The sequence below is a fragment of the Urtica dioica genome, chromosome 4 (genome assembly GCF_054948205.1).
Source record: "Urtica dioica subsp. dioica isolate 48M chromosome 4, U.dioica_male_clone48M_v1_H2, whole genome shotgun sequence".
Lineage (NCBI taxonomy): Eukaryota > Viridiplantae > Streptophyta > Magnoliopsida > Rosales > Urticaceae > Urtica > Urtica dioica.
The window spans coordinates 607831-631711 of record NC_142759.1 but is presented as its reverse complement, the minus strand read 5'-3'; the positions used below and the strand labels follow the sequence as shown (position 1 = coordinate 631711).

The 23881-nt window shown below is 34.9% G+C and overlaps 3 protein-coding genes and 4 non-coding genes across 9 annotated transcripts; 6 read left to right on the top strand and 1 right to left on the bottom strand.

Moving 5' to 3' along the window:
- The first annotated feature begins 560 nt into the window (after nt 1-560).
- Nucleotides 561-4598, top strand: LOC149398982 (filament-like plant protein 3). 2 transcript variants are annotated; one of them, XM_089613222.1, is made up of 5 exons: nt 561-659; nt 1271-1459; nt 2089-2266; nt 2752-3782; nt 4192-4598. In XM_089613222.1, the coding sequence occupies exons 2-5, from the start codon at nt 1346-1348 to the stop codon at nt 4333-4335; spliced, it is 1467 nt and encodes a 488-aa protein (XP_089469348.1). In that variant the 5' UTR covers nt 561-659; nt 1271-1345; the 3' UTR covers nt 4336-4598. The 2 variants fall into 2 exon arrangements, with proteins under 2 accessions (XP_089469348.1, XP_089469349.1); XM_089613223.1 differs by lacking the exon at nt 561-659 and adding an exon at nt 790-925.
- Nucleotides 4599-6360: 1762 nt separating this feature from the next.
- LOC149398981 (small nucleolar RNA U49) lies at nt 6361-6430 on the top strand. The gene has a single exon (XR_016296846.1). It is a non-coding gene; the product is annotated as a small nucleolar RNA U49 (small nucleolar RNA).
- Nucleotides 6431-6599: 169 nt separating this feature from the next.
- On the top strand, nt 6600-6751 carry LOC149398980 (small nucleolar RNA snoR2/U65). The gene has a single exon (XR_016296845.1). It is a non-coding gene; the product is annotated as a small nucleolar RNA snoR2/U65 (small nucleolar RNA).
- A 30-nt stretch (nt 6752-6781) lies between these two features.
- Nucleotides 6782-6868, top strand: LOC149398979 (small nucleolar RNA snoR77Y). The gene has a single exon (XR_016296867.1). It is a non-coding gene; the product is annotated as a small nucleolar RNA snoR77Y (small nucleolar RNA).
- Nucleotides 6869-7475: 607 nt separating this feature from the next.
- LOC149398978 (small nucleolar RNA snoR77Y) lies at nt 7476-7562 on the top strand. Its single transcript, XR_016296878.1, has one exon. It is a non-coding gene; the product is annotated as a small nucleolar RNA snoR77Y (small nucleolar RNA).
- A 6010-nt stretch (nt 7563-13572) lies between these two features.
- TAG1 (membrane bound O-acyl transferase (MBOAT) family protein) lies at nt 13573-18196 on the top strand. The gene is made up of 16 exons (XM_089611633.1): nt 13573-14138; nt 14535-14615; nt 14770-14843; nt 14962-15037; nt 15157-15224; nt 15336-15459; nt 15539-15637; nt 15734-15835; nt 15934-16070; nt 16155-16236; nt 16354-16374; nt 16620-16682; nt 16948-16995; nt 17222-17284; nt 17404-17457; nt 17546-18196. Exons 1-16 carry the CDS (start codon nt 13809-13811, stop codon nt 17651-17653), a joined length of 1530 nt encoding a protein of 509 aa, XP_089467759.1. The 5' UTR covers nt 13573-13808; the 3' UTR covers nt 17654-18196.
- Nucleotides 18197-20226: 2030 nt separating this feature from the next.
- On the bottom strand, nt 20227-22427 carry LOC149398976 (histone-lysine N-methyltransferase ATXR4-like). 2 transcript variants are annotated; one of them, XM_089611097.1, is made up of 6 exons: nt 22008-22427; nt 21860-21915; nt 21696-21789; nt 21298-21595; nt 20758-20829; nt 20227-20629 (listed from the first exon to the last, which is right to left on the bottom strand). In XM_089611097.1, exons 4-6 carry the CDS (start codon nt 21449-21451, stop codon nt 20511-20513), a joined length of 345 nt encoding a protein of 114 aa, XP_089467223.1. In that variant the 5' UTR covers nt 21452-21595; nt 21696-21789; nt 21860-21915; nt 22008-22427; the 3' UTR covers nt 20227-20510. The 2 variants fall into 2 exon arrangements, with proteins under 2 accessions (XP_089467223.1, XP_089467224.1); XM_089611098.1 differs by having other exon boundaries at nt 21860-21897; nt 22285-22424.
- Between the last annotated feature and the right edge of the window lie 1454 nt (nt 22428-23881).

Here is a 23881-nt window from a genome sequence, read left to right as displayed (position 1 = left end):
ACAAATTTATGCCATGTTCCTTGAGAAAATAAAAACCTTTATCATGGCTTACCTACACAGTAATATGTAATAAACTTCAAGCCAATAAAAAAAAAAAAAAGAGAAAAGCCTAATAAATGTTTCACATCCGTCATCATAGTCAAACAGTAATAATTGGTCAAATCTGAGTCGTGTCACAGCTATTTTTGTGAAATGACTTGTCTGACGTCCCAAAATAAACACACACACAAGTTTGGATTTTTATTTTGTCCGAACTTCGAAACAAAAAACATTGATCCATATTTTTATTGTTGTTTGTTGACACTTGACATAATAATGGCAGCGAAGTAGCTGAACCAGAGGCGGGAATAACGCAAATCACAATTTTTTAAATGTGACAACAATTCGATATTTATTTTCCTTTTTCTTCTTTCCATTAATTACGAAAAAGATAAAAAAAATAAAACGGAAATTAAAGGGCCAGTCGAAATGTTTTGCAAAAGTCGAAAACGACGTTGAGTGAAAAAGAAAGGACGATCGTTTAGATATTTGTAGAATCAATCATTGATTGGGAATAAAATGAGAAAAATAAATGGAAAGAAATTCGTTTTCTTCTTCTTCTTCTTCTTCTTCTCTCACTTTGTCTATCCAATCAAAATTCAAGCTGTTCCTCCGAGGAGGTACTTCTTCGATTCTCTATCGAATGTTATCTTGATTCTCGCTTGTTTTGATTTCACTATTTCCGTATATATACCTATATATATATATATATTCGTGTAGTACACATTCACTGTGGTCCTTTCTCTCTCTGTGTATTTTTTTTGTATTTTGTATTTTTTTTTTCAAATAATGGCGTCAAATTAGGGCAAATTGGTAGGTGTTTGCCAATCTGGTAGTTCGAGTATCGCATTTCAGCTGGTTGTTGTCAAAGAAGATGAGCTTCAAAGTAATCCTTTCGACGCATTTTGGTTAACTCTTCTTCATTTTTTTATATATATATCTTCAGTATTCAAAATCAAAAGTATCTTCTGATTTTGACGTTTTGAATTTTTTTTTTTTGTTTTAATTGAAAACATTGGATAGATCGAAAGGGGAAAAAAAGTGAGTTCTACGCTTAAACTTACTAAAGTGCTTTAATTCAAAGCTGTAATCTGAGATTGAATGTACTTTTTTTTTTGTCTTGGATTTGAAATCTCATTTTCGCGAGATTTGGCGTGACCAAACTTTTTGGTTTATATTATCTATTAACAACCTTTTGTGTGATCGGATGTTTATATATATATGATATCAGCAATTATGGAGTCAAAGACTGCTCTTTGCTATTATTACAAAGCGGAGAATCTTTGAAAGGGTTTAGTTGAGCAAAATGGACAGAAAGAGTTGGTTATGGCGGAGAAAGTCCTCTGAGAAGAGCCCCGGAGGTGAGACCGAGAGCACTGGTTCTGTTTCTTCGCACTCGGAGAGATTCTTCGACGATCAGGTAAACTTCAGTTTCGAAACAGATGTTTGAATTTTCTTTCGACTTTGTGGTCTCGATGTGTAGATATGAATAATTTTGTTGAGGCCATTCATCATGATAAGAAGAGATCATGGTGTGGCAATATTAAGGATACTGGGTTTTGGAACTCATTTCCTTGCCAGGAATGAGCAAGTGATTTGGTATTAAGAAGCAATCATGTTTTGTCTCAATTTTTTCAGTGACAATTTTGTTGAATTTTTGTGCGGTGGTTAAAAGGTCATCTTGTCGATTTCAAATCATTTTTTGTTTCAGTGACAATGCTGTTGATTTCGGTGTTGTTTTCGTACCGTGGTTTAAAGGGAATCTTAGTAATTATGAATCATTTTTTCAGTTATAATGTTGATGGAGTCTTGTCCATAAATGTATCATTTTTCAGTGATAATGTTGCTGAGTTCAATGTCCTCTCCGTAATATGGTTTTGACTTAGAAGGGCATATTGTCCATTATGCATCAATTTTCTCAGTAACAACGCTGTTAAAATTGGTGTCATTTTTTCAGCAACACTGTTGTTGAATTCTGTGTCATTTTTTGCACCGTTGTGATTTTGATGATGAGTCTCTTTAATGTTCTACTTTGTTGGGTTTTTGAAGGTGTACGCGGTTCATAGTGTTCAATCTCCGGAAGTGACTTCAAAAGCTGCCTTAAACGACAATGTTAGTGAAAGTGTGAAGAGTCTCAAAGATAGTTTATGCTCTGCTCTTCTTGAGATCGCTGCCAAGGAGGACCTTGTGAAACAGCATTCTAAAGTTGCTGAAGAGGCTGTCAATGGTACTCATTCCCTCTGTTTTTCTTTACCAACTATAAGAAAATGAAACTTCGAATTACCAAAATAGAAGAGTTTCAGGTTTATTTCTTATCAATGCTTCCAAACCTCGGATAACTTTTTTTTTTTTTTTTTTTTTTTTTTTTTTGTAATGGAACCATTTTGCATCTCTATTTTTTTGTAATTTTTAGCAAAGAAACTAGATGTGGATGAAAAATAAGAGTGATTGTGTGCATAGGAATAGAAAGAAAACCTTTAGACATAAACAGAACCTGAATGAAGATTTACAATATCCATTAAATCAAACACTCAAGCAGCTTGCTTTTTGGACTCTCTTCAATGTAAACACTAACATGTAAACAATAAAGTGTTAGTTTTGATTGATTTTTTCTTCCCACGTATTTCTTAGAAGTTTGTGGCACATCGCCTTTGTTTTATAAGTATTTGAAGAGTAGGGTTATTGTTTTTGTTTGCAAATTCAAATGATCAGGGTGGGAAAAAGCTGAGAATGAGTTGTCGGCCTTGAAAACAAAACTCGAGGCTTCGAATCAAAAGAACTCTGCTTTGGAAGAACACGTTGGGCATCTCGACCAGGCGCTCAAGGAATGCGTTAGGCAACTCCGACAAGCGAGAGAAGACCAAGAACAGAAGATCCAAGAAGCCGTATCGAACAAGGCCCGCGAATTTGAGTCCTCAAACTCCACCCTCGAGAATCAGCTCAACGATCTTCGAGAACGGCTCCGAACCGCCGAAGCAGAAACAGCTTTCGCAGCAACGGACTCCGAAACGGAGATCGCGAGACTCAAAACGGAGCTTCGGTCCCACACTCTCGAGAGAGACTTGAGCGTGAGAGCGGCCGAGTTGGCGAGCAAGCAACACTTGGAGGGAATGAGAAAAGTCGCCAAGCTCGACGCCGAGTGTCGGAGACTAAACGCCTTGGCTCGCAAGGCATCGTCTCAACAAACCGATGAGCACAGCCGGAAGAAGAAAGAACCGCTCCCGATGATGTTCGTCCCTCCTCCTTCTTCTTCGGGGGAAATCGACATCATGGACGATTTTCTCGAAATGGAAAAGCTCGCCGCGACGACTGTCAGAGAAGGCGATTCCAACGCAGCCCTCGAAGCCGCGACCCGTCGGATCGCGGAGCTCGAGAAGAAGTTGGATGAGTCGGAGAGAGAGCGATCGGAGCTCGGGTCGGCTCTGAGCTCGTGCCGAAAACGACTAGAGGAGGCTCAGGGCCGGCTGTTTGAAGCGGAGGAGCGAGTTGAAGCGATCCGAGGCGAGAGATATTCGGTGGAGTTGAAGCTGAGAGCGTTCGAGGACGAGGTCGGTTTGTTGCGCCGCGAAGTCGGGTCGTTGCAGGGACAGATTCGGAAGGAGCGCGCTGCTTCAAAGGAGAATTCGGTCAAATGCCGAAAATTAGAGGACGAGCTGTCTACCGTGAGAATGGAAGCGGAGAAGCAGAAAGAGGCCGAGCTGCGACGCATCGAAAGTACTAAGCTTAATGAGAAGTTCAAGCAGGTTAGTTCTAAAACCTTTTTTTTCTTCTTTTGACTTCTTAAGAAAATCCCAGAAATGGCTATGTAGGGAAAAAAATTTATTCGTGTTATAATTGCATCTGTTTATTATGTGTAGAGGGCTTAGTGATAGTGTACAATTCAAATAATTTTACTTCTATTTTTTACCCAAAGCAAATATTCAAAAAATCACTCAGTTTGAATAAGATTTACGAGATAACTTATGAGCAAAGATATTCTTATAGTGCCAACCAAGTGTATAATCTTTATGGTTGATCAAATATTAAAAAAATCACTCAGTCAGAATATTTTTCATCTAGAAAAGAACACTTGAAATCACTCGATAACAGTTATTTATTGTAATATTTGTGTGCTGTTCATATTATATAAATGTTATGTTCATAATGGTATAGGAAAAAGAGCTGTGTTTGGCTGCCCAGAAATTCGCAGAGTGCCAAAAGACGATAGCGTCTCTTGGGCAACAGTTGAAATCTCTTTCCACTCTTGAAGACTTCATGATGGAGACTGAGAAACAGACTAGCATCTCTTGCTTGTAAGTCAAGTTTCCTTTTGACTTCGACAAATATATGATAGTCTGAGAAGAGTTAAATGCTTTCTTTGATACCCGAAATCCAATGTGTAAGTTGGTTTTTATTTTTTATTGTTCTGGAATTTTTTTCCCGAAGATTTTGATCGAATTAAGTGAACATAGAGGGAACATTCAGTTGTAAGTATTTTACTTGTAAAGTCCTTACAGTTAACTTATATTATATTATAAAGTTTATATATTGTTAATAATACACATTTGTATATGCGTATTTGGTGCCAAAATACTCATAAAAATAAAGAAACACTTCAATATACACGAGTAGTTGATTGCATGACACACTTTGTGCTCCTAAAAAATGGCGTTCAAATGTTAAAAAAAACCGTGTAGATCCTATAATACACAACTTTGTCTAAGCATTTTTAAAAACATTGCAAATTTTCTTACGTAAGGTTTTGCACAATATATACTAACTTTTGTAAAAAATGTTAATGAAAATAAAATTCAGAATTTAAACGCTGCGAAATCTAATCTACCATATATTATTGCATGACAATATTTAAAGAAATTATTATGAAATTACTGGAGTATAATGAAATGGTTATTTAACTAAAAGATAAAACAACTAGCTTTTTATACCACGAATAATATAAACAAATAAACAATCATGTATAAAAATAAGGCGCTCTAGCTTATTAGTCTTTTTAAAACTTAAAATTGTAAAATAGCTAACGTTTTAGTAATATTTGATAATTAGTCAATCTTTGATGTAATAAGACATAATTACCTTTATTTTTTCCCCTAATTCTTTGCCAAAAATAAATTAAATGAAAATAATTTATCTATATCTAAATACTCTCTCTCTCTCTCTTTCTCTCTCTCTCTCTCTCTCTCTCTCTTCGTTACATTTTTAACCATAACGAAAGTTGAAAAAAAAAACAGCATCACAATTAATAGCCGGTAATAACTGTTAATATGTTTATACCAAAAACCTATTAACAGTTATTACCGACTATTAGTTGAAACGGAAAACTATTAACAGTTATTAACGACAATTAATTGCGTTTTTTTTTATGTATTTGACCTTTGTCCATGGCTAAAAAATGTGACGAGAGAGAGAGAGAGAGAAAGAGTGAACGTGAAAATAGAGAGAGAGAGAGAGAGAGAGAGAGTGTGTGTGTGTGTGAGATATCTGAGATCCTAATAATTAGGGATTTTGAATAATAAATTAGATTTTATTAATTTCGAAAATAAATTATATTAACTAATTAATAAGGGTAAAAATTGTATAAACAATACGTCACGTAAGCAGAATGGCTAGAAATAAATAAAAAATCTGAAACGTATGACAAAATGAAATTCTTAAATTTGAATAGGCTTAGTCAGTTACAAATCTCTAAAAATAATAAAAAGAACATAGAGAACTGATAACTCATTTCAGTGTAAGTCCGGTTATATGTTAAATAATTCGCTAATATATGTTAAATTTCATCCTAAAACCAATTGGTGTCAAGTGTAGATCTCTCACTGATACATAAACACATGTTCATTCACACACATAAACACAACTAATGTGAGATTATCATAGTTCAATACCCCATCCTCACACATAACGTGACCGGACCGAGTTCATTCATTATTAAAAGATTGTATAATGCGGGTTCACAATCCACACTTGTTTTTATTAAGTAATTAATTTGTGAATATTTTGTATAGTTTTATTTTTCTTAATTTCATTTTATTATATATTGAAAGATTACACCCCCACACTTGTTTTTATGGAAAGAAACGGGTCGGGTCGGGCCAAATCAGCTGCGCTACTGAGGCCTACCATCAAACTAAAGAACTGGCCCAAGCCTTTTACCCGACGATTATAAGAATATCCAAGGCCGAAAGAAAGAGGGATTAGGGTTTCTTCGTCTCTATATAAACCTCTCTAAGTTCCAACCACTTTCATCAGCTTCTTCTTCTTCATCTTTAGAGTTTAGATTACAATATTCGTTCTATAGTTATCGGTTTTCGTTACAGTGATCGTTCCCAATGAAGAAGCATTCCCATAAAAGTTGATAGGAAGTGCCGTATGACACTCTAACAACAGCGAAGCGCGCTCACGGAGATTCCGATTCCTTCTCTCGATCGCGATTTCGCTCGTTTTCTCTGTGGAAACGGCGTGGATTCGTATGTCGGGAAATTGAAACGCGTTTCTCCGGCGTTTCGGTGTGTGGTTGATTTTGAACGGGTCTCTGAGGGTTTATTATTGTTTAATTTGGTTTCGGACCGATGCCACGTCGACGGTAGCTCCGAAAAGGGCATTGACCGACGATGCTACATTGTTCCAATATTGATCTCGTGTTTCGCACCCTTGATAGGAACCTGTGGACTTCATTTTTCATTGGTCCCCAGAGCCGTTTTGTGTGATTACATTTTTCTTAATTTCTTTTTAATTAGGGTTTTCGAAGCCTATGATGATTGAGTATTGTTGGAATTACCGACTGAAATCTATTTACTGATGTCATATACTGGCTGTGGTTCTGAGGCTTTTAGAATTTTTTTTTTATTGATTTTAATTCTAACAAATTTCGTCCCAAAGATATTAGCTTTAGGTTGAAAGAATTTATTATCTTACTCCATGGATATTCTTTAACTGATATTGCAGTGTAATCTCATAAAAAAATATGAATTCTTATTTTCTCTGCGGTGTTTGAATATTACGATTTAAAAATGTAATGCCATAAAGTAACATCATATACAAAGATTTTTAGTGCAAGTAGCCCCGCATTGTTCCTAGTCGGATTTAGGTCCCTTTGATTTCTTCAAAACACAAACATGATGTTAGGTGTCCCATATTGTTAACCTTGTTTTTAGTGTTTTTACCAGTAGATTTTAATTTAATTATTCTTTGTTTATAAAGTAAACAACTTTTTTTAGCTATCAAGTTATGAGCTTATGTATCAGATTTCACACAACAACAGTAAGATTGAAGAAGACTAAAATGCAATGAAATAATAATTAGAAAAAAAATCTGCTAAAAGTGATTAGTTTATAAACCAAAATGAAAACGGCATAATAGTTCAGAGGCTCGTTGCAGTATAGTCTCATTAAAAAAAATATGAATTCGAACCATAGGAATATTTTTAATTAGTGTTTTTGAAGCCTAGGATGATCGAGTATTGTTGGAATTACCGACTGAAATCTGTTTACTGATGTCATATACTGGCTGTGGTTCTGAGGCTTTTAGAATTTGTTTTCTTATAGATTATAGTTCTAACAACTTCTGGCCCAAAGATATTAGCTTTAGCTCGAAAGTAGATATTATCTTCCTCCATGGATCAACTTCTTTGATTGAGATTGTTTACCTACGGGTTTTTTAAATTCAGCTTTTAGATAATGCTTGATAGTGGGAATCTAGAATTCTTTTATATCTGCATCGAATTGGGATTTGTGATAAATTGATAAATTTTTGTGGTTTTGTATACCGTAATCAATTTCTCTTTACTAGTTTTCTTTGGAAATACGACAACCAATAATCATTACTTGTGGAGTGTGGTACTTCAAAGTTCAAACAATTTGCCATTAAAAGAGCAATATTTGGTGATGCTTCTGTGTGTTCGTTGACATTAAGCGTGTTTTTATAAGGAAATAGTGGTAACTGGTAAGGATACCACTAATGGACTAAAACCTTGGCCTATGCGCAAGAGAACCATTTCCTCAAGCTTCGTCACGAGTCACGGCTGAGTAAGAATAGCTGTACGAATCTGAAGGAACTACATAACCATGTTAACTTGTAACAACCCGTGGTGGAAGCGTTCTTGAACCCATACCATGCTGAGGCTATTCTGGGTCTGCCAGTGGGTGACGGTACAAGGTCTGATCGTTTGGTGTGGCATTATGAGGAGAATGGGACTTGTACGGTATGCTCAGGTTATCGGTTGGCTAGATCGAGGGAGGCCCGAGGACCCTCATGTTTTGATAGCGAGGAGTCCTTTTGGTGGAAAAAATTGTGGGGTTTGGCGATCCCACCTAAGGTGAAGCATTTGGTGTGGAGTTGTTGGTTTGACGTGTTGCCCACGATGGGAAACCTCAGACGAATGGGGATCCAATGCCTCCCTTTCTGTGGAGTTTGTGGCTCTCTCCCGAAGGATGCGCTACATGCTGTTTGGGAGTGCGAGCGAGCCGAAGCCATTTGGGACGGGGCGATCCTAGGGAAGTGGGTGGAGAAGACAGGCTCGATGTCACTTAAGGACATTTGCTTCCGTGTTGCCAGGTGTCTCTCGACTCCGGATTTGTAATTTTTCTGCGGGCTCCTCTAGGCGGCGTGGTCGGGTCGTAATCTACGTCTCTTTGAGCAAGTGGAGAAGAGCTCGGAGACCTGGGTTTCAGAAATGGCGAGCTGGCTCTAACGCTTCAAGCACCACTCGGGTAAGCTCGAGATGAGTCCGACAGCTGCGCCCTCGGCAGTTCGGATCTGGGAGAAGCCGAGTGAGGGATTCCTGAAGATGAACGTGGACGCGGCTTGGGAAGCGGACTCACGTCAGGCGGCGCTTGGGGTTGTGGTCCGAGATCATATAGGTGACGTGGTGGGAATCCTCGCCATGGGTGTGGATGATGTGGATTCAGTGCTGACGGCGGAGTGCCGTGCGATCCGGGAAGGCATCCGCTTCGCTCGTCAGCATGGTTGACAGGTTGCGACGGTGAAATCAGACTGCTCCCGGGCGATCCAGATGATTAATGGGACACAAACCATATGGGCTTCCAAGGCGTTATAGTTGCAGACATCGGCTCTGAGCTCCTGCGATCTGCTGGTCTTACACACTGCTCCTGGGTCCCTAGGGATTGCAACGTTGTGGCTGACCGGATTGCTAAATGTCGTGCAAACCTTGTAATTTCTGATTGTCATATTTATATTTGCCCAGAGTGGCTCCAAGACTGTATTGTTGGGGATGCTGATATCCCAGTCCGTGTTTAATGAAAGCAAGGTTTAATGTAAAGTTGATATTTTCGAATAATGTTGAAATGTCCGAAAACTACGAGCTTTTGAAGTAAATTTTGAGGTTTTAAATTCGTTAATTTAATTACATTGAGTTATAAAATACGACAGATTTGAACTCGGTTTTATTTGAAGTCGAAATTTTACAATGTTGATGCCAATTTTGTAAAACTTTTGGACGTGAACAAAAATTTATAATATCATTTAAAATGTAATTCACAACTTTCAAATTTACCTGCTTGATTTTGAACGACATTGTTATGATGTTTCGGTGACCCGTGGTTAAAAGGACGTTAAAAGGATGCCCGTAGTGTTGTAATCATTTTTCTCTTCCTTCCTTCTTGATGTGACGTATCTTACTATAGTTCCAGCATTCAAAATGCCAGCGTCCGAACTATGACTGACTTCTCTCATCTTACGACTTTGATCCGGCTTTGTTTTCATTGTAGTTTATGTCGTGGTTTCTCTTTCTTTCTCCACATTTAAGGCGAGCTTTATGCAACTTCACCATAATGATCTTGACACTATCGACCAAATTTCAACTCTACACTTCAACAAATGAGATGTGTTTAACAATGAAATGAGAGAATGGGAAAAAAGAAAGTGATGTTGGGGAGTTGTTTGTATGTTCATATTTTAACATGAGGGTATTTTGGAATATTTTAATGTTCAAAATCTTGTGTGAACAAGGACCTTGATTTACAAATGTGGTGTCTTATTGGTTTATCAAATTTCCCTTAGGAAATGACTTCAAAACGGAAATTATTTCCTAGTTTCTTGAAAGAAGTGACTTCAAAACTGATATTCAAAGAAACTCTTATTGCAATCCTATAAGCCCAAAGCTTTGGTTTACTAGATGAATCTTTTCCCATTTTATTACGATTAACATGATTAACTTCCCTGTTTCATTTCTTGACAAATAAAGTCATATTCCCTTTCTCCTCGTGGCCGAAAAAACACAAGATCATTGGCGCTAGTAAATGACGCCATGTTAGCCGTCTAGAATTTAGTGGGAGTCCACCATAAGTCTCAATCCATATTGCAAAATTAATAGGAGTCCATCAATAATATCCACTGCAAAAATTTATAGATCGAAGATGAATTGGTCGCAAGCTTAAGCTTGGAAAGAGAATTTTTTTTAATAAATTATAATAGTTAGAATGTCTATTTCTATATACGTTATCGTTTTCTTTTTCTTTCTATTTTTATACGTAGTCATAATCAACGTAATATTACACAATTATGTCTTTAAGCCCTTAAGTTATGTAAACAAAATAAGTTACGTAAATTCAGGGGAAAAAAGTAATGTTAACTTTAGGAAAAAAATATTACAAAGTCAACGTTTTTGGTAGGCGCCCATAGCTCGGATGATCAACTGTCAAACCATAAAGTATGTCCCATAAGTTGTGCTCAAAGTGTTTAAATAGACAAAACTTGGAATATACTATTAATTAACTAATTATTTATAGTCTTTAAGTATCATTCTATGTTTAACATGTTACTACAACAGACTCGTCTAATTAGAGAAAATTGAGTAACTAAAATCACCAATACACTAAATTCCTTAAACAAAATTTGGTACCTAGAGGTTACCTAAAAAAACTTGATTCGTTTTCATACCAAAATACTTTTATCTTTAAAGAAAATAATATCTTTTTGCATAATTTAAATGTTTAACTGCTTGGTTCAATAACAATTGAATATATATGCTTAACATGCTTATAAAATTTTGAAAAAAAAACTAATTGCAACTAATAATTTTTTTAATTAGTCAAGATCTTCCCAAAAATCATGAAATATATATATAAAAAAAAGGTTAACAAATTTGCAAGTATTGAGTGTTAATATTTTTATTGACGATGTTAAAATGTAAAAACAAAAAAAAAAAAAATCAAAATTTGACTATTTTATGAAGATACATAATTTATTTTCCTTTTGTAACATGACAGTATTAGTCAATATTATAAGATATATTAGCAGTGCAAAACGTAAATTACATTATTGATTATGATTACATAATTTATGATAAATTATAAGTAGGCATGTACTTTTACAGTTCAATGGGTTCGAACTCAGGACTTTTCCGTTAAAGTATTGAGTAATAACCACTGGACCATATTAACAACTTTTAGAACAACACGAAATGAAAGAAGCCTTGTTTTATATGCACCACCCCAACTTTTTTTATTTTATATGCACTACCACAACTACATGTGATGCATTATTTCTAAATAATAAAGATCTTGAAATAACAACAAAATATACGTAAAATAATTAAATTTTTAATAAAGGAGTATTACATATGAAACATGTATCACTAAACTGAAAAAAAAATATAAAGAGAACTCAGATGCAAGTAAAATCCATGTTTGGTATAGATTTAGTCCTATTTAACTCTCGTAACTTAGCGTAATTTCATATCATGTCTAAAGTAAAAATAACGAGTTCAATTTCCACTGATAGTAAATGTTCTAAATTAACATACGTTTATAGTAAATAAGAATTATTACAATTTTGTGATTACGAGAAGTAATACGAAAAATACCGATGACCTTGTTAGCAATAACAACATTGTGTTGAAATTGATAAATTCGAGAATTTCGAATTCATCTTTGATTTCGCAAATGTAAATTTTAATGGATTTTTTTTAGTTCGTAAGGGATGATTAAAATTAGGACGTTCTAGAAATATGACAAAAAGCAAACCTCTTTTTTTGGTTTTAGCACATATTTGCCAAACTTTAAGAATATAGCCAAACATAATGATAAGCAAAAAAAAAGTATGATTTGCTCTTATCTATCAACAAATTCATCACTTTCTCTCTTCTACTTTTTTTTTCATAAAAACTTCAAAAAATATATCTATCTCATATGAACTCGAAATTAAGTGATTCCAAATCCTACGGATTTGTGACGCCGAGATCTTCAAAAATAGATCCATTGTGTTTGATGAAAAATCATGTTTAATGACATAAATGTAGAAAAATCACGTTACTACCTTATACATAGAAATAACTGAAAATTTTCGGAAATCATCTGGAAGTAAATGGAAACGTAAAGATGATGCATTAAACATGATTTTTCATCAAACATAATGGGTCTATTTTTTAAGATATCAGCGCCACGAATCTGTAGGATTTATAATCACACAATTTTGAGTTCGTATGAGATATGGATTTTTGAAGTTTTGATGCAATTTTTTTTTTTTTGAAAAAAAGTAAGAGAGAGAGAAAGTGACGAATAAAAACAAGAGAGAAAACATTATGAATTTGAAAAAAAAAAGTTATATTTATTTAAGGACAAATATGGAATTTTAACTCATTACCTGTAGTGCCACCTAATATAATTGATTATTTTTCTAAAACTCTCCGAACGTGGGCTAAATCTCAAACCTTGAGTTTAAGGTGGCCTAATTAGTTACAAAATTCTTAAAATTAATTAAAGAAATTGATTTTTTATTCATAATTTCCTAATGTGCCTTTTTTTATTTGGGTGATGTAACTAAATAATCAATTTAAAGTTATGAATTTGTAAAATAGCCTTAATTTAGTGAAATAGTAAAAATGTGCAACAATATAATTTCAATTCTTTTTCTCAAGATTAATTTTTATGAAAGTGATAAATTGTTTATAATAACCGTAAAAAAAATTAATCTTGGTTGTCAAATTTTTTTTTGAAAACGTAAATTTGGTTATTTTACTGAAAAATTGAAACTTTGACTATTTTACTGATCAATAAATTTCGGATGACTATTTTGTTCGGTTTTTCCCTTTCATTTTAACTAATTTTATATTCCATGTTTGTTCATTCCCTAAACTCTAAAAACATTGAGACGAAGTCCTTTAAAAAATAATTAAAAATTAAATAAATTTCGTTTAACAGTCAAATGGAGGCAAAAATCACGTATTGATTGTCAGGAAGAAAGTACACGGTGGTTACACATGTCACACGCGTATCCCAAAACACCAATAACTTGCAACATTCTGATTTCTCGTTTACATCCATGATTTTCTCTCTACGTCAATAAATTCTGGAGAAACGGGATAAAAACGACAAAAATACGAGGGTATAAATTAAATTCTTCACTCAGGTGACGTTTTCTTGTCATAAAATTACCGTCTCATAATCTCATTTGACATGTAGATGTACGCGACGTGTCAATATTTCTTAACATCCCCGGCAAAAATTCTCCACCCAGAAAAGTCCACTTTTTTTTTTTTTAATTTAGATTTAATAGATAGATATTTTACTAATTTATTTCAGACAAGTATGCGCAAATAATATAATATTCGCATCCAAATCCTTCCCTCCTTTTACTTCTTCTTTTCTCTCTCGGTTCTTCATTTCCAACACATTCGAATCACCGCCTTTCGATCAATCTCCTCACTAAGATTCGTTCGAAATTTCATTTTGCTTTCTTCTCTCCGATTCCGTGAGCTTCACTTCATTCTCTATCCAGAGCTCGATTTTTCCTGTTCTCAAAAGATTGATCGAGAGATGACGAGAGCGAATACGAACGGCGTCGAAGTACGGAAGAAAGATTCGGAACCGAATTTCCGAAACGGCGGTTTGGATCTCAAGAAAAGCTCCGTTCGGAAGAGGCTTATCGCCGGTGCCGGAGAATCTGAGGCGGATTCGGAGGAGGTCGAAGACTCCGGAAGCGATGATTCTTTCGTTTCGGAGGTCGATCACGGTGGTGATATTGACCGGAAAAAGGCCATTAACGGCGTCGATCGCTCGACAGGAAGACACTCGCATCGTCATTTGGCTCCTGCACATAGTGAAGTGAGAGAGAGTCCTCTGAGCTCCTCCACGATCTTCGAACAGGTATTTCGATTGCAATTTCACTATTATTCTGCTAAATTTCCATTTTCGAATATTTAGTAGCGCTGAACGTTTGAGTATTTCTTCGCTTAATGATTCAATCTGGAATTATTTTTTAGTTATGTAGTTGGCTTTAATGCGTTACTTGAAACATTTATCTGCTCTCTTGCTTAATCATGAAATGTCAAGTCTTCTGAATTAAATAATAGCTTAATGTAGGTTTGACTAGTTCATGAATATGCGGATTAATATGAATTATGAGGTGAAACATTATTCATGCAGTTAGTTTGATTAGGTAAGTTGAAAAGAAATAGAGTTCAAATGTATCTCTGGTTTTAGGATTTTTTTTTTTTTTAATTAGATATTGCACTGATAATTTGAACTTGCGTTTTCTTGTAGAGCCATGCAGGTTTGTTCAACCTATGTATTGTGTTACTCGTTGCCGTGAACAGCAGACTCATCATTGAGAATTTGATGAAGGTTCGCTGGTTATTTTAGCTTGTGTAATTCTGATTGTAACTGGAAATTTGCAAGTGTGCTTCAAGTCTCATGATTTTAACTTGGATTTTGAGTTAGATTTAGACCTATCATCAATTTAGTTTATTATTTATAATTGTTTTTCTTTTTTTGGCAGTATGGTTGGTTGATCAAATCTGGTTTCTGGTTTAGTTCAACAACGATTCGAGATTGGCCCCTTCTCATGTGTTGGTAATGTATACACGGCTTATTTTAGCTTTTCTTCGAACTTTTAAAATATATTATGATCTCTCGAAGTCGCTGCCGCGGAGAATACTAATTGTATTTCTGTTCACTCACTTCACTGCAGTCTTACGCTACCGATATTTCCCCTTGCTGCTTTTTCAGTTGAGAAGCTCATACAGAGGAAGTATATATCTGAACCTGTATGTAATTTGATTTTAACTAATTTGGCTATAGTTTGATGTCGGTTGTTACCTTTATTTTTATGCACCGACTTGTATTTTCGATAGTAGAGGAATTCGATTGTGCTTTCTATCTACAGGTCTCTGCTTTTCTTCATGTAATTTTGACTACTGGAACGGTTCTATATCCAGTTTTCATGATTCTCAGGTCAGTTTGTACCAACTTGTATGTGATTTGACTTTCTGTTTTGGAATTTTCTTCCGGTTGAATTATTTGGATAAGAAGGTTCGAGTTTCTAACTTTTATTTTATGAAACAGCTACGATTCTGCTGTTCTATCTGGCGTTACACTGATGCTTTTTGCTTGTACTAACTGGTTGAAACTTGTCTCGTATGCGCACTCAAGCTATGATCTGAGGCTACAGTCGAAATCGGTTCTCAAGGTAGATACTTATTTATTCAGTGCATACGTCTCACCTTTACTATAATATGCACTGAAGATAGAAATGTTTTCTGCTCCAGGGAGAACCTAAAACAAGTACTTTGAATGCGGACCGCGCTTATAATGTTAGCTTCAAAAGCTTAGCTTATTTCATTGTTGCTCCAACTCTGTGTTACCAGGTATTCATTCTCACCCAAAAAAGGCTCCCAAAAGTGATGAATCGATGTTCTTATATTGACAAATTAGTCTGTTTATATGATGCATCCTCTTTACAGCCCGAATATCCTCGTACAGATCATATCCGAAAGGGTTGGGTTCTCCGTCAAGTTGTCAAGTTGATCATTTTCACAGGAGTTATGGGATTTATCATTGAGCAGGTCTGGTGTATCACCATTTGTGAATCTGATGAACATACTATGTATATAGTTCTCAAACTATTGGGGTGCTTATTCTGACATTCGATTTATTTCTCCAGTATATGAATCCGATTGTCCAGAACTCGCAACATCCCCTGAAAGGAGACTTGTTGTATTGTATTGAGAGGATCTTAAAGCTTTCGGTTCCAAATTTGTATGTGTGGCTCTGCATGTTCTACTGTTTCTTTCACCTCTGGTATGTCATCCTCGCTGACTGTTTTTCTGCTTTGCTTTGCATTATTAGAAGCGGTGAACTCTGAACACAGTTCTATGCATGTAGGTTAAACATACTAGCCGAGCTTCTCCGTTTTGGTGATCGAGAGTTCTATAAAGCTTGGTGGAACGCAAAAACAGTAGATGAGGTAGGTCAGTTCTTTGGCTACTATGGGTGTCGTAATATCTCAACAACTCGCACTAAACACACTGCTAACTGGTTTTTCTATCTTTTATGTCTCCCTTGGCCGTCTAATTCTCATCAGTATTGGAGGCTGTGGAACATGGTATGTTTCTTGATCAATTTTTTTTTTAATATGAGCTATGATTAGGAAGTGTTTTAAACTGCCTCAGCTATAAAATAGTAATATCTTCATAGCATCCTCTCCTACGTTATGCATGGTCGTAACAGAAGTGTGGTTCGTTTGCATCATATGAGAGTTCATTTTTTTTTTTTAGCATTTTGTTGTCTTTGTAAACTTCAATTTCTCTGCTCATTACGATATGACCTGATAAGTATGTTTTGGTGTAGCCTGTGCATAATTGGTTGGTTCGTCACATCTATATCCCCTGTGTAAGGAATGGATTGCAAAAGGTAATATAGACTCCATTTCATTATATCTTTCTTTTTCAATCTTGATCTGGTGATGCAATAAAAAGCTAACTACTATATCCCCTGTGTACGGAATGGATTGCGAAAGGTAATATAGACTCCATTTCATTATATCTTTCTTTTTCAATCTTGATCTGGTGATGCAATAAAAAGCTAACTACACATTTATATTAAAAAGATTGTTTTCGTTCTTCTTTAGTCACCAATTTTTGTGTTATTAGAACTAAATTATTCTCGCTTAATTCAGGATGTTGCCATTATCGTCGTGTTCTTTGTTTCTGCTGTTTTTCATGAGGTAAACAATTTTTTTTTACAAACTGTTCGATGCTAACAAGCTTCGTTTTCATTGTGTTCTATATTGGTCTTCATTCCAAGCGTACTATTAGATTTCTGCAAAAGCTATTTTTCTATGTAAATGTATGAATATTCCAAAATTTGTGAGAATTATTCAATTTCTTGTTGCAAGTTTGGTTTCCAAATTCTGACGCGTGATTTTATATATCAACTCTATTTCTTTTCAGCTGTGCATTGCTGTTCCTTGTCACCTATTCCAGTTTTGGGCTTTTCTTGGTATTATGTTCCAGGTAAACAAAAAAATAACAATAACAATAATACTTATCCAACTCTAAGCTTGTTATACATCGCCGCAACTGCAATGTCGAATATCGTTGACATTAGACGTGTCCAATTTTTTTGTCGTTAGGTTCCTCTGATTATGCTCACAAAACTCCTGCAAGCAAAGTTCGAAAACTCAATGGTATGTCTATTTCTACAAAATTGTTTCAAACCATTGTATATTAATATGCAAAGATTCCATAATCTTGTTGCATTATTTTCAATTTCAGGCAGGGAATATGCTTTTCTGGTTCTTCTTCTGCATTCTGGGCCAACCTACGTGCTTGCTTTTGTACTATCATGACGTGATGAACCAGAAAGGTAACATCGAAGAATAGATAAAAAAAAAAAAAGTGCAATAATTGGAGTGAGAAAAAAAAGCGCGGTCTTGAATCGAAGTAAACAATGCGTTACGACATCTCTCTCTCTCTTTGTGCTCGATATTACGCTTTTAAGGAATAGATCTCACATCGCTCAACAACGCAACTTCAAGATTTGTTTGGATCATCACATAGTCTCTTCAAGGGTGTTGTGATTTTTCTGATTGGATCTCCGTCAAGGTTCAAGAACAGAACGAAGAAAACACTGTATCCTCGGTTGGTTTATTGGGTATTTGTGTTGTAGAGAAGAAAAAAATAAAAAAAAAAACTTGTAAATTTTGGTTTCCCATTCAGAGAACGCTAATAATGATCAGAGTTTGGTCTCTTTTTCTCTTTTATTTTTGCAATGGAAACTTGGAAACGTTTGACACGCAATAGAAAGAATAAACCCTTTCCCAGCCCTAGAAAATTGCGAAAGCTCTCTCTTATTTTGAGCTCATCTTTGAAATATGGCTTTGCTTTCTGTGTATGGCCGACAAAGATAAAATCATTTGCACATGCTATAGTACTTAAATTTCAATTATCAAAATGTCCTCTCGAGGATTGGTCTTTTTTTTTTTTGAATAACTCTCGAGGATTGGTCTGGTGGGAATGAATTGTGACCCTTCGAGTGGGCTTCAGTTCTGACCTGATCATGCAAACAATTGGATGTATATTTTCTTTAAAATTTAAATTGTGCATCTCCTAATTTTACTTTTTTTTCATGATGCATCTTTTATTCTTGTGGTTCAAGTTCCAACACCGCTTCGCAATCAAACAAATGCGATAATTTATTGTCGCTTCCTTTGAATCCATGGCAACAATTTTTGGACTTTGGGGTGTCTACAACTGAAGACTAGCCTTAGATGGAATTGGGTATTCGGTTGATATGATAAATACAAATACCGAGTAAGAGTCTTGAGTTGTTTGTGAATGTCAATTTGGGAATATTAATGTAATAATTCTTTATTTAAAAAAAAATTGTAATAGTTCTTGGAGGAGATATCACATATGCAAGTGAAAGACAAGAAAATTAATTTACATTTACGAGAAGATTTCAGGAGCATAACACAATAAGCAGTGAAAAATAATTTTAACAATAAGTTGCTCTCTTCAACTCTAATATTGACTCGTCTTAAATTCGCCTTTATTTCGGCTCTAATGTAACTATCTCTATTGTAGTGTTATTTATTTTGGATATAAATGATAAATATTATTAAAAAATAGTTATCAAACAGTGTCTGTGTCAATGTCTGTAAATAAATCAGTTTTGTGTTCAAAAGGAAAGAAAGACATTTATTTAAGAAAGAAACGGTGATGCAAAAATTATATTCATGTGTAATTTCTAAATTTAGCACTTAAATAATGAAATCCACAAGGCAATAAATATTGAATACACTTATAGTTGCCATTTTTTTCCCCTTTTGGGCGTTAAAGACTGATGCATTAAGATACAGTGCGTTATAACTTAATTATGCTGAAAAAAAACTACTACGATATATAATAATAATAATACCACCGACGCCAACATCACGCTGATCATAAACCAATTATTAAAAGTAAAGCAAAAATAATACAATAAATAATGTCAAAACAAACGTATCAAGCATTTGCAAATGTCAAAGCCTTTCAAGAACATTCACATTCAACAAACACCGCTTTTATGTCAAAACTCAAAACCCCCCATAAAAAGAAGAAACAAATAAAGATATTAAAAGTAAGAGAGAGAGAGAGAGAGAGAGAGAGAGAGAGAGAGAGAGCAGCACCAAAACAAAAGCTTTGATATAAAAATGGAAGAATTCAGATCGAAATCAGTCAGCCGATACAAAGAAGACGAAGAAAACAACAACAACATGAAAGAACTGCGTTGCTACAGCTTGTCGTACGCGAACGAAACGACAACGACGGAAAAAGCGACAAACGACGCGAAGCTGAAGAAAGCGAAGTCGTCTTCGTCGTGGGGTTTCAGCGACGCCGAGTCGCAGAGGAAGAGAAGAGTCGCGAGCTACAAAGTGTACACAGTCGAAGGCAAACTCAAAGGCTCAATCAGAAAGAGTCTCAAGTGGTTCAAGGATCGATGTGACAAGGTCGTTCATGGCTGGTAGTTTTTTTTGTTTTTTTAATTTGCCTTGTGATTATTGCTGTGGACTTATTATGATCTAGTAGTGTGGAAATAATATATAATGAATCTAAAATAAAGGTAACTTATTTTATTTAGTTTGTATGTGACTTTGTTTTTCTCCAGGGAATTCCTTTCAAATTTGGGGATAAAAAAATCAATATTTTAGTTTCAGAAGAAAAAATATCTACATTAGTCCTTTTTTTAGTATCAAGTATCAACTATCAAGTAAAGTATATAGATTATAATATAAATTTATGTTGTATTTTATTGAAGGGTCAACAATTCATTCCTTTCATAATTTACATCTCTAATAGTAAACTAATATAAATAATTTTACTGGAATAACTAATGAAATTTGTAGTATATTTACAGAGAGTCCTAAGAAATGAAAAAAGAAAAAAAACTCCTAGATATATCTTTTAGAGAAAGATACATAATTAGATCAAATTCATTCATATACAAAAGAGAGAACAATATCACAAAAACTAGTACATTTTCTCAGTCAACTATCGAGTAGATCAACAAACAATGATTCAGGACTGAAACTATCTTCAACAATGAATAACAGGTATTAATGATGTGGTCAATCATCAACTCCGAATGTCCATAAAGATAGTGCTATCAATCCATTTATTTCATTTTGTTTTTCCACGAATTACTCAATAGAAAAACAAGAACTGAAATATGAAAAGGAAAAAAAAAACGCTCTCTTCTTTAATCCCCAGATAAACACCTTAGACAATAGCACTGAAAACTAAACCCTTGGGACAGAATTGTTTGCCGTGAATCACGACTCATGCTCGCATCAATGTAGCAGATACTAAGCTCTTCATCTGCAACAAAAAGCAGATAAAATCTGATCTAGATTATTCACTCACCCCGAAAGAAGAAAGGAAGGAAAAAAAAAACCTCAAAATCTAAATACAAAGAGCGTTAAAAACAAACAAGACCCGAGTCAAACCTTCTTCGACTTCACGCAGGGCTGTCAATTTCGCATCTGCATTATCTATCCATGTTATATGGACATTTGGATCTGTAGTGAAAAAAATAAACGTTTTATATATATTATTTAAAACAAGTGTACATTTGGTTTTACTATCAGTTCACCAGCTATGTAAAACTAGTTAATTTTTTATTATTATTATTTTTTTTGTACACCGCGCGAAACTTTTATTTAATATATATCAATGACCATTTAAATTTTTAACCAGCTATCTAAAGCTAGTTAATTTTTATTTTATTTTATATATATATATACATAAAAATTTCATTTTTGCTGAAACTCCATAAACTAATACTTACTAGATAAAGTGCTCAGATTGTACGCAAAAAAAATAATTACTGGCTACCAGTGAACAATTCAACTTTTAAGCAGATATGTAATGGAAGTTATAAATTTTTCTATTTATATTTCTTTTCGTTGAAACTCCATTAACAAGAAGGAATAGCGGCCAGATTGTTAACAGAGTGAAGGCAAAAAAAGAAAAGAAAAAAGAGTTACCGCAATCATGATTGTAAAACGAAGTAAGCATATAGGCTTCGACCGAATCCGCAGCGGCCGATAGAAGATCATCAAAAAGTCCTCTGATCAACTCGATCCGAAACTCGTTGATTCGGATCTGTGCCAAAACTCCGATGTACCATTTCTTGGTCATGACAGAAATAAAAGTAAAAGAAAAATCCAAACCCAAAAGAGGAAACTAATGACAGAAAGTAAAGAAGGAGACAAGCCATCATCTTTTGATCCGGAACATTTGACTCTCTGAAGGCACTGTTCAGCAGATGAAACCTTCTTCCACCTGAACATTTCAAAAGTGCCGAAAGATCAATTATAGCGAGCAAGCATCGAAAATGAGTAAAGATTTGACCTTCAAAAGAAAAGAAGAAGAAAAAACTCGCCTCTGAAACCATCTCAGAAGACAAGATAGAAGGTTAGCATATGACCACACACGCGAAATGCTTCACGAGAAGTGGGTATTTAAGACCACGAGACCTTCATTGAAGAGACACAATTGTTAAGCAAGAACGCCAAGGAAATCAGAATAAAACGTCTCATTTAATACCGGCAATAATTATCACGAGCTAGCCAATCGGGTTTAACCTCCACGCCATGAAAACCCTGTCGATAACCAACAAAAAAAACGCATCGTTTTCCTTTTTGTTCTTTTTTTCTTGCTTAGAAGCAAAATATCAAACACATGGTGTGCATACCTTAGTTCGTTCTTCCCAACCCTCGCCGTAGAACGATACCTAGGATTCGAAGTTGGACCATAGAAGCCCATCGGGTTCTGGATCCTCCGGAGGCAGAGATGGCAGACATTTTCCGCGGCGGAGAGAGAAGGGTGACAGAGGACTGGCTTTTCGGAGTGAATCGTCTCTCCGGCGAAGTCGAGAAAACTCCGTGACCGGCTGACCCTGTCAGCGCGACGCGAATCAAAGGCGGATCGGACTGGTTCGATCTTCGCTGGGTGTGGATAACAAGAAGAACAAGGAGTTCTTGTGATTCTGAACCGCGAAATATAGTAACGAACAAGTTCAAGTTTTGCTTTTTTTTTTTTCGTTCAATTTTTATAAATACTGGGGAGAAGAAAGTATTTCATGTTTATCGAACTGTGCTTTGTCAGTAGAAGAAAGAAAACCATTTTTGTTTGGGAAATGGCTCTAAATATGATAAACAAAAAAAAAAAGGAAAAATGTTATGAAATAGCCAATTCAAACTATAACTTTTGCAAAATAGCCATAGTTTCATTAGGTATAGCAAAATAGTCAATTGAGAGTACTATGACTTTTAATCATGCCTCGATTAATTTTAATCCAGTTTTCATAAAGCTTACATTCTGTCTTTATAGTTCGTTGGGATTAAATTTAATCTACTCTAGATTAATCTTACTTTGGTTAGATTACTTATAGTTGACAAACTATAACTATTTTGCAAAAATTTAAATTTTATTTGATTATATAGCCGATTAACCCTAAAAAAAGGTTTTGACTTTTTTGGACTTTTGATGCTAGAGCGGATCAGGGCTCTTTAGGCATTTTCTAATTAATTCAAATGTGCTAAATAATAAAGAAAAACATGTACGACTATTAATAAAAAAAGAAAACAAAAAGTTGTCAAATCGGGTTTTAACTAATATTTGCAAATTCCTGAAAAGCACCCAATTCTTTTTAAGTGAGACCTTTAATAAAAGGAAGTTGTGAAATGGTAAAATATCAATAATATTCCCTAAAATATGTTATATTACAAATACCACATTTTTCGTTTATCTTTTATAAAAAAAATAATTTGAATTCTCCAAAATACTTTAGAATAAATATTTATTTAGCCTTGGCATTATGGCTTCTTTTGACTTGAATGAGGAGCAATTACAATTTCTTGGAAGAAATCCATCCGCTTATGTTTGGAGGAGCAATCCGCTTTGCTGACTATATCTCTTCAGTTTTAGATCACAACATCATTTTCCTTTTCTTGCTTCGTAAATGAATTCTTCTTCAAAGTCAAAGTCGCAACATTCTTTGAACTCGCGGCAACCACCACCTTCGGCCTCGAGACAGCATTTGGAGCAGCGCAGGGAATATCAGGGATCAAATAAGCCCAAAATGTAAGAATATTTTCTTTTAATATGGTATTAATGAAGAAATATTATCTCCAATATAATGGTCCATATATGACCAACTAATTAATAGCCAAAATCGTGCTCAAATTAATGGCCAAAATCAAGTAATTACCTACAATAGTAGGATTGTGATTTTTTTCATTGATGGCTATGAGGCTATAGATACAAGCGTTTGGGGTCCCTAAGCTTACTCACATATTCAGAAAAACCAACACCATCTAGGGGTGAGAGCGAGAGCTTAGAAGAACCTCGAAATAGCTCGCCGGAGTCGGAGTCCGAAACTCATCGGAAAACACAACAATGGCCGGAGGTAACTCGATCATTTCTCCGCTTTTGGGTTCATGTTTCTAATCATATATGTTCGGATTAGAGACTATTAAATCTTACATTTGGTATCAGAGCCTCACATAACCTCTGCCTTGTTTTAGAAAAATTCCATGATCTTTGGCGTTTACGAGTTTTATGTTT

Excerpts from the sequence above, each read along its gene's own strand:
- LOC149398982 (XM_089613222.1), top strand. The coding sequence starts at position 1,346 with ATGGACAGAAAGAGTTGGTTATGGCGGAGAAAGTCCTCTGAGAAGAGC. Across the intron at positions 1,460-2,088 it reads AGAGATTCTTCGACGATCAG|GTGTACGCGGTTCATAGTGT; the intron begins GTAAACTTCAGT and ends GGGTTTTTGAAG. Across the intron at positions 3,783-4,191 it reads TTAATGAGAAGTTCAAGCAG|GAAAAAGAGCTGTGTTTGGC; the intron begins GTTAGTTCTAAA and ends ATAATGGTATAG.
- TAG1 (XM_089611633.1), top strand. The coding sequence starts at position 13,809 with ATGACGAGAGCGAATACGAACGGCGTCGAAGTACGGAAGAAAGATTCG. Across the intron at positions 14,616-14,769 it reads TCATTGAGAATTTGATGAAG|TATGGTTGGTTGATCAAATC; the intron begins GTTCGCTGGTTA and ends TTTTTTTGGCAG. Across the intron at positions 15,038-15,156 it reads GGAAGTATATATCTGAACCT|GTCTCTGCTTTTCTTCATGT; the intron begins GTATGTAATTTG and ends TTCTATCTACAG.
- LOC149398976 (XM_089611097.1), bottom strand. The coding sequence starts at position 21,451 with ATGACCAAGAAATGGTACATCGGAGTTTTGGCACAGATCCGAATCAAC. Across the intron at positions 20,830-21,297 it reads GTTTTACAATCATGATTGCG|ATCCAAATGTCCATATAACA; the intron begins GTAACTCTTTTT and ends TTTTCACTACAG. Across the intron at positions 20,630-20,757 it reads CCTGCGTGAAGTCGAAGAAG|ATGAAGAGCTTAGTATCTGC; the intron begins GTTTGACTCGGG and ends TTTTTGTTGCAG.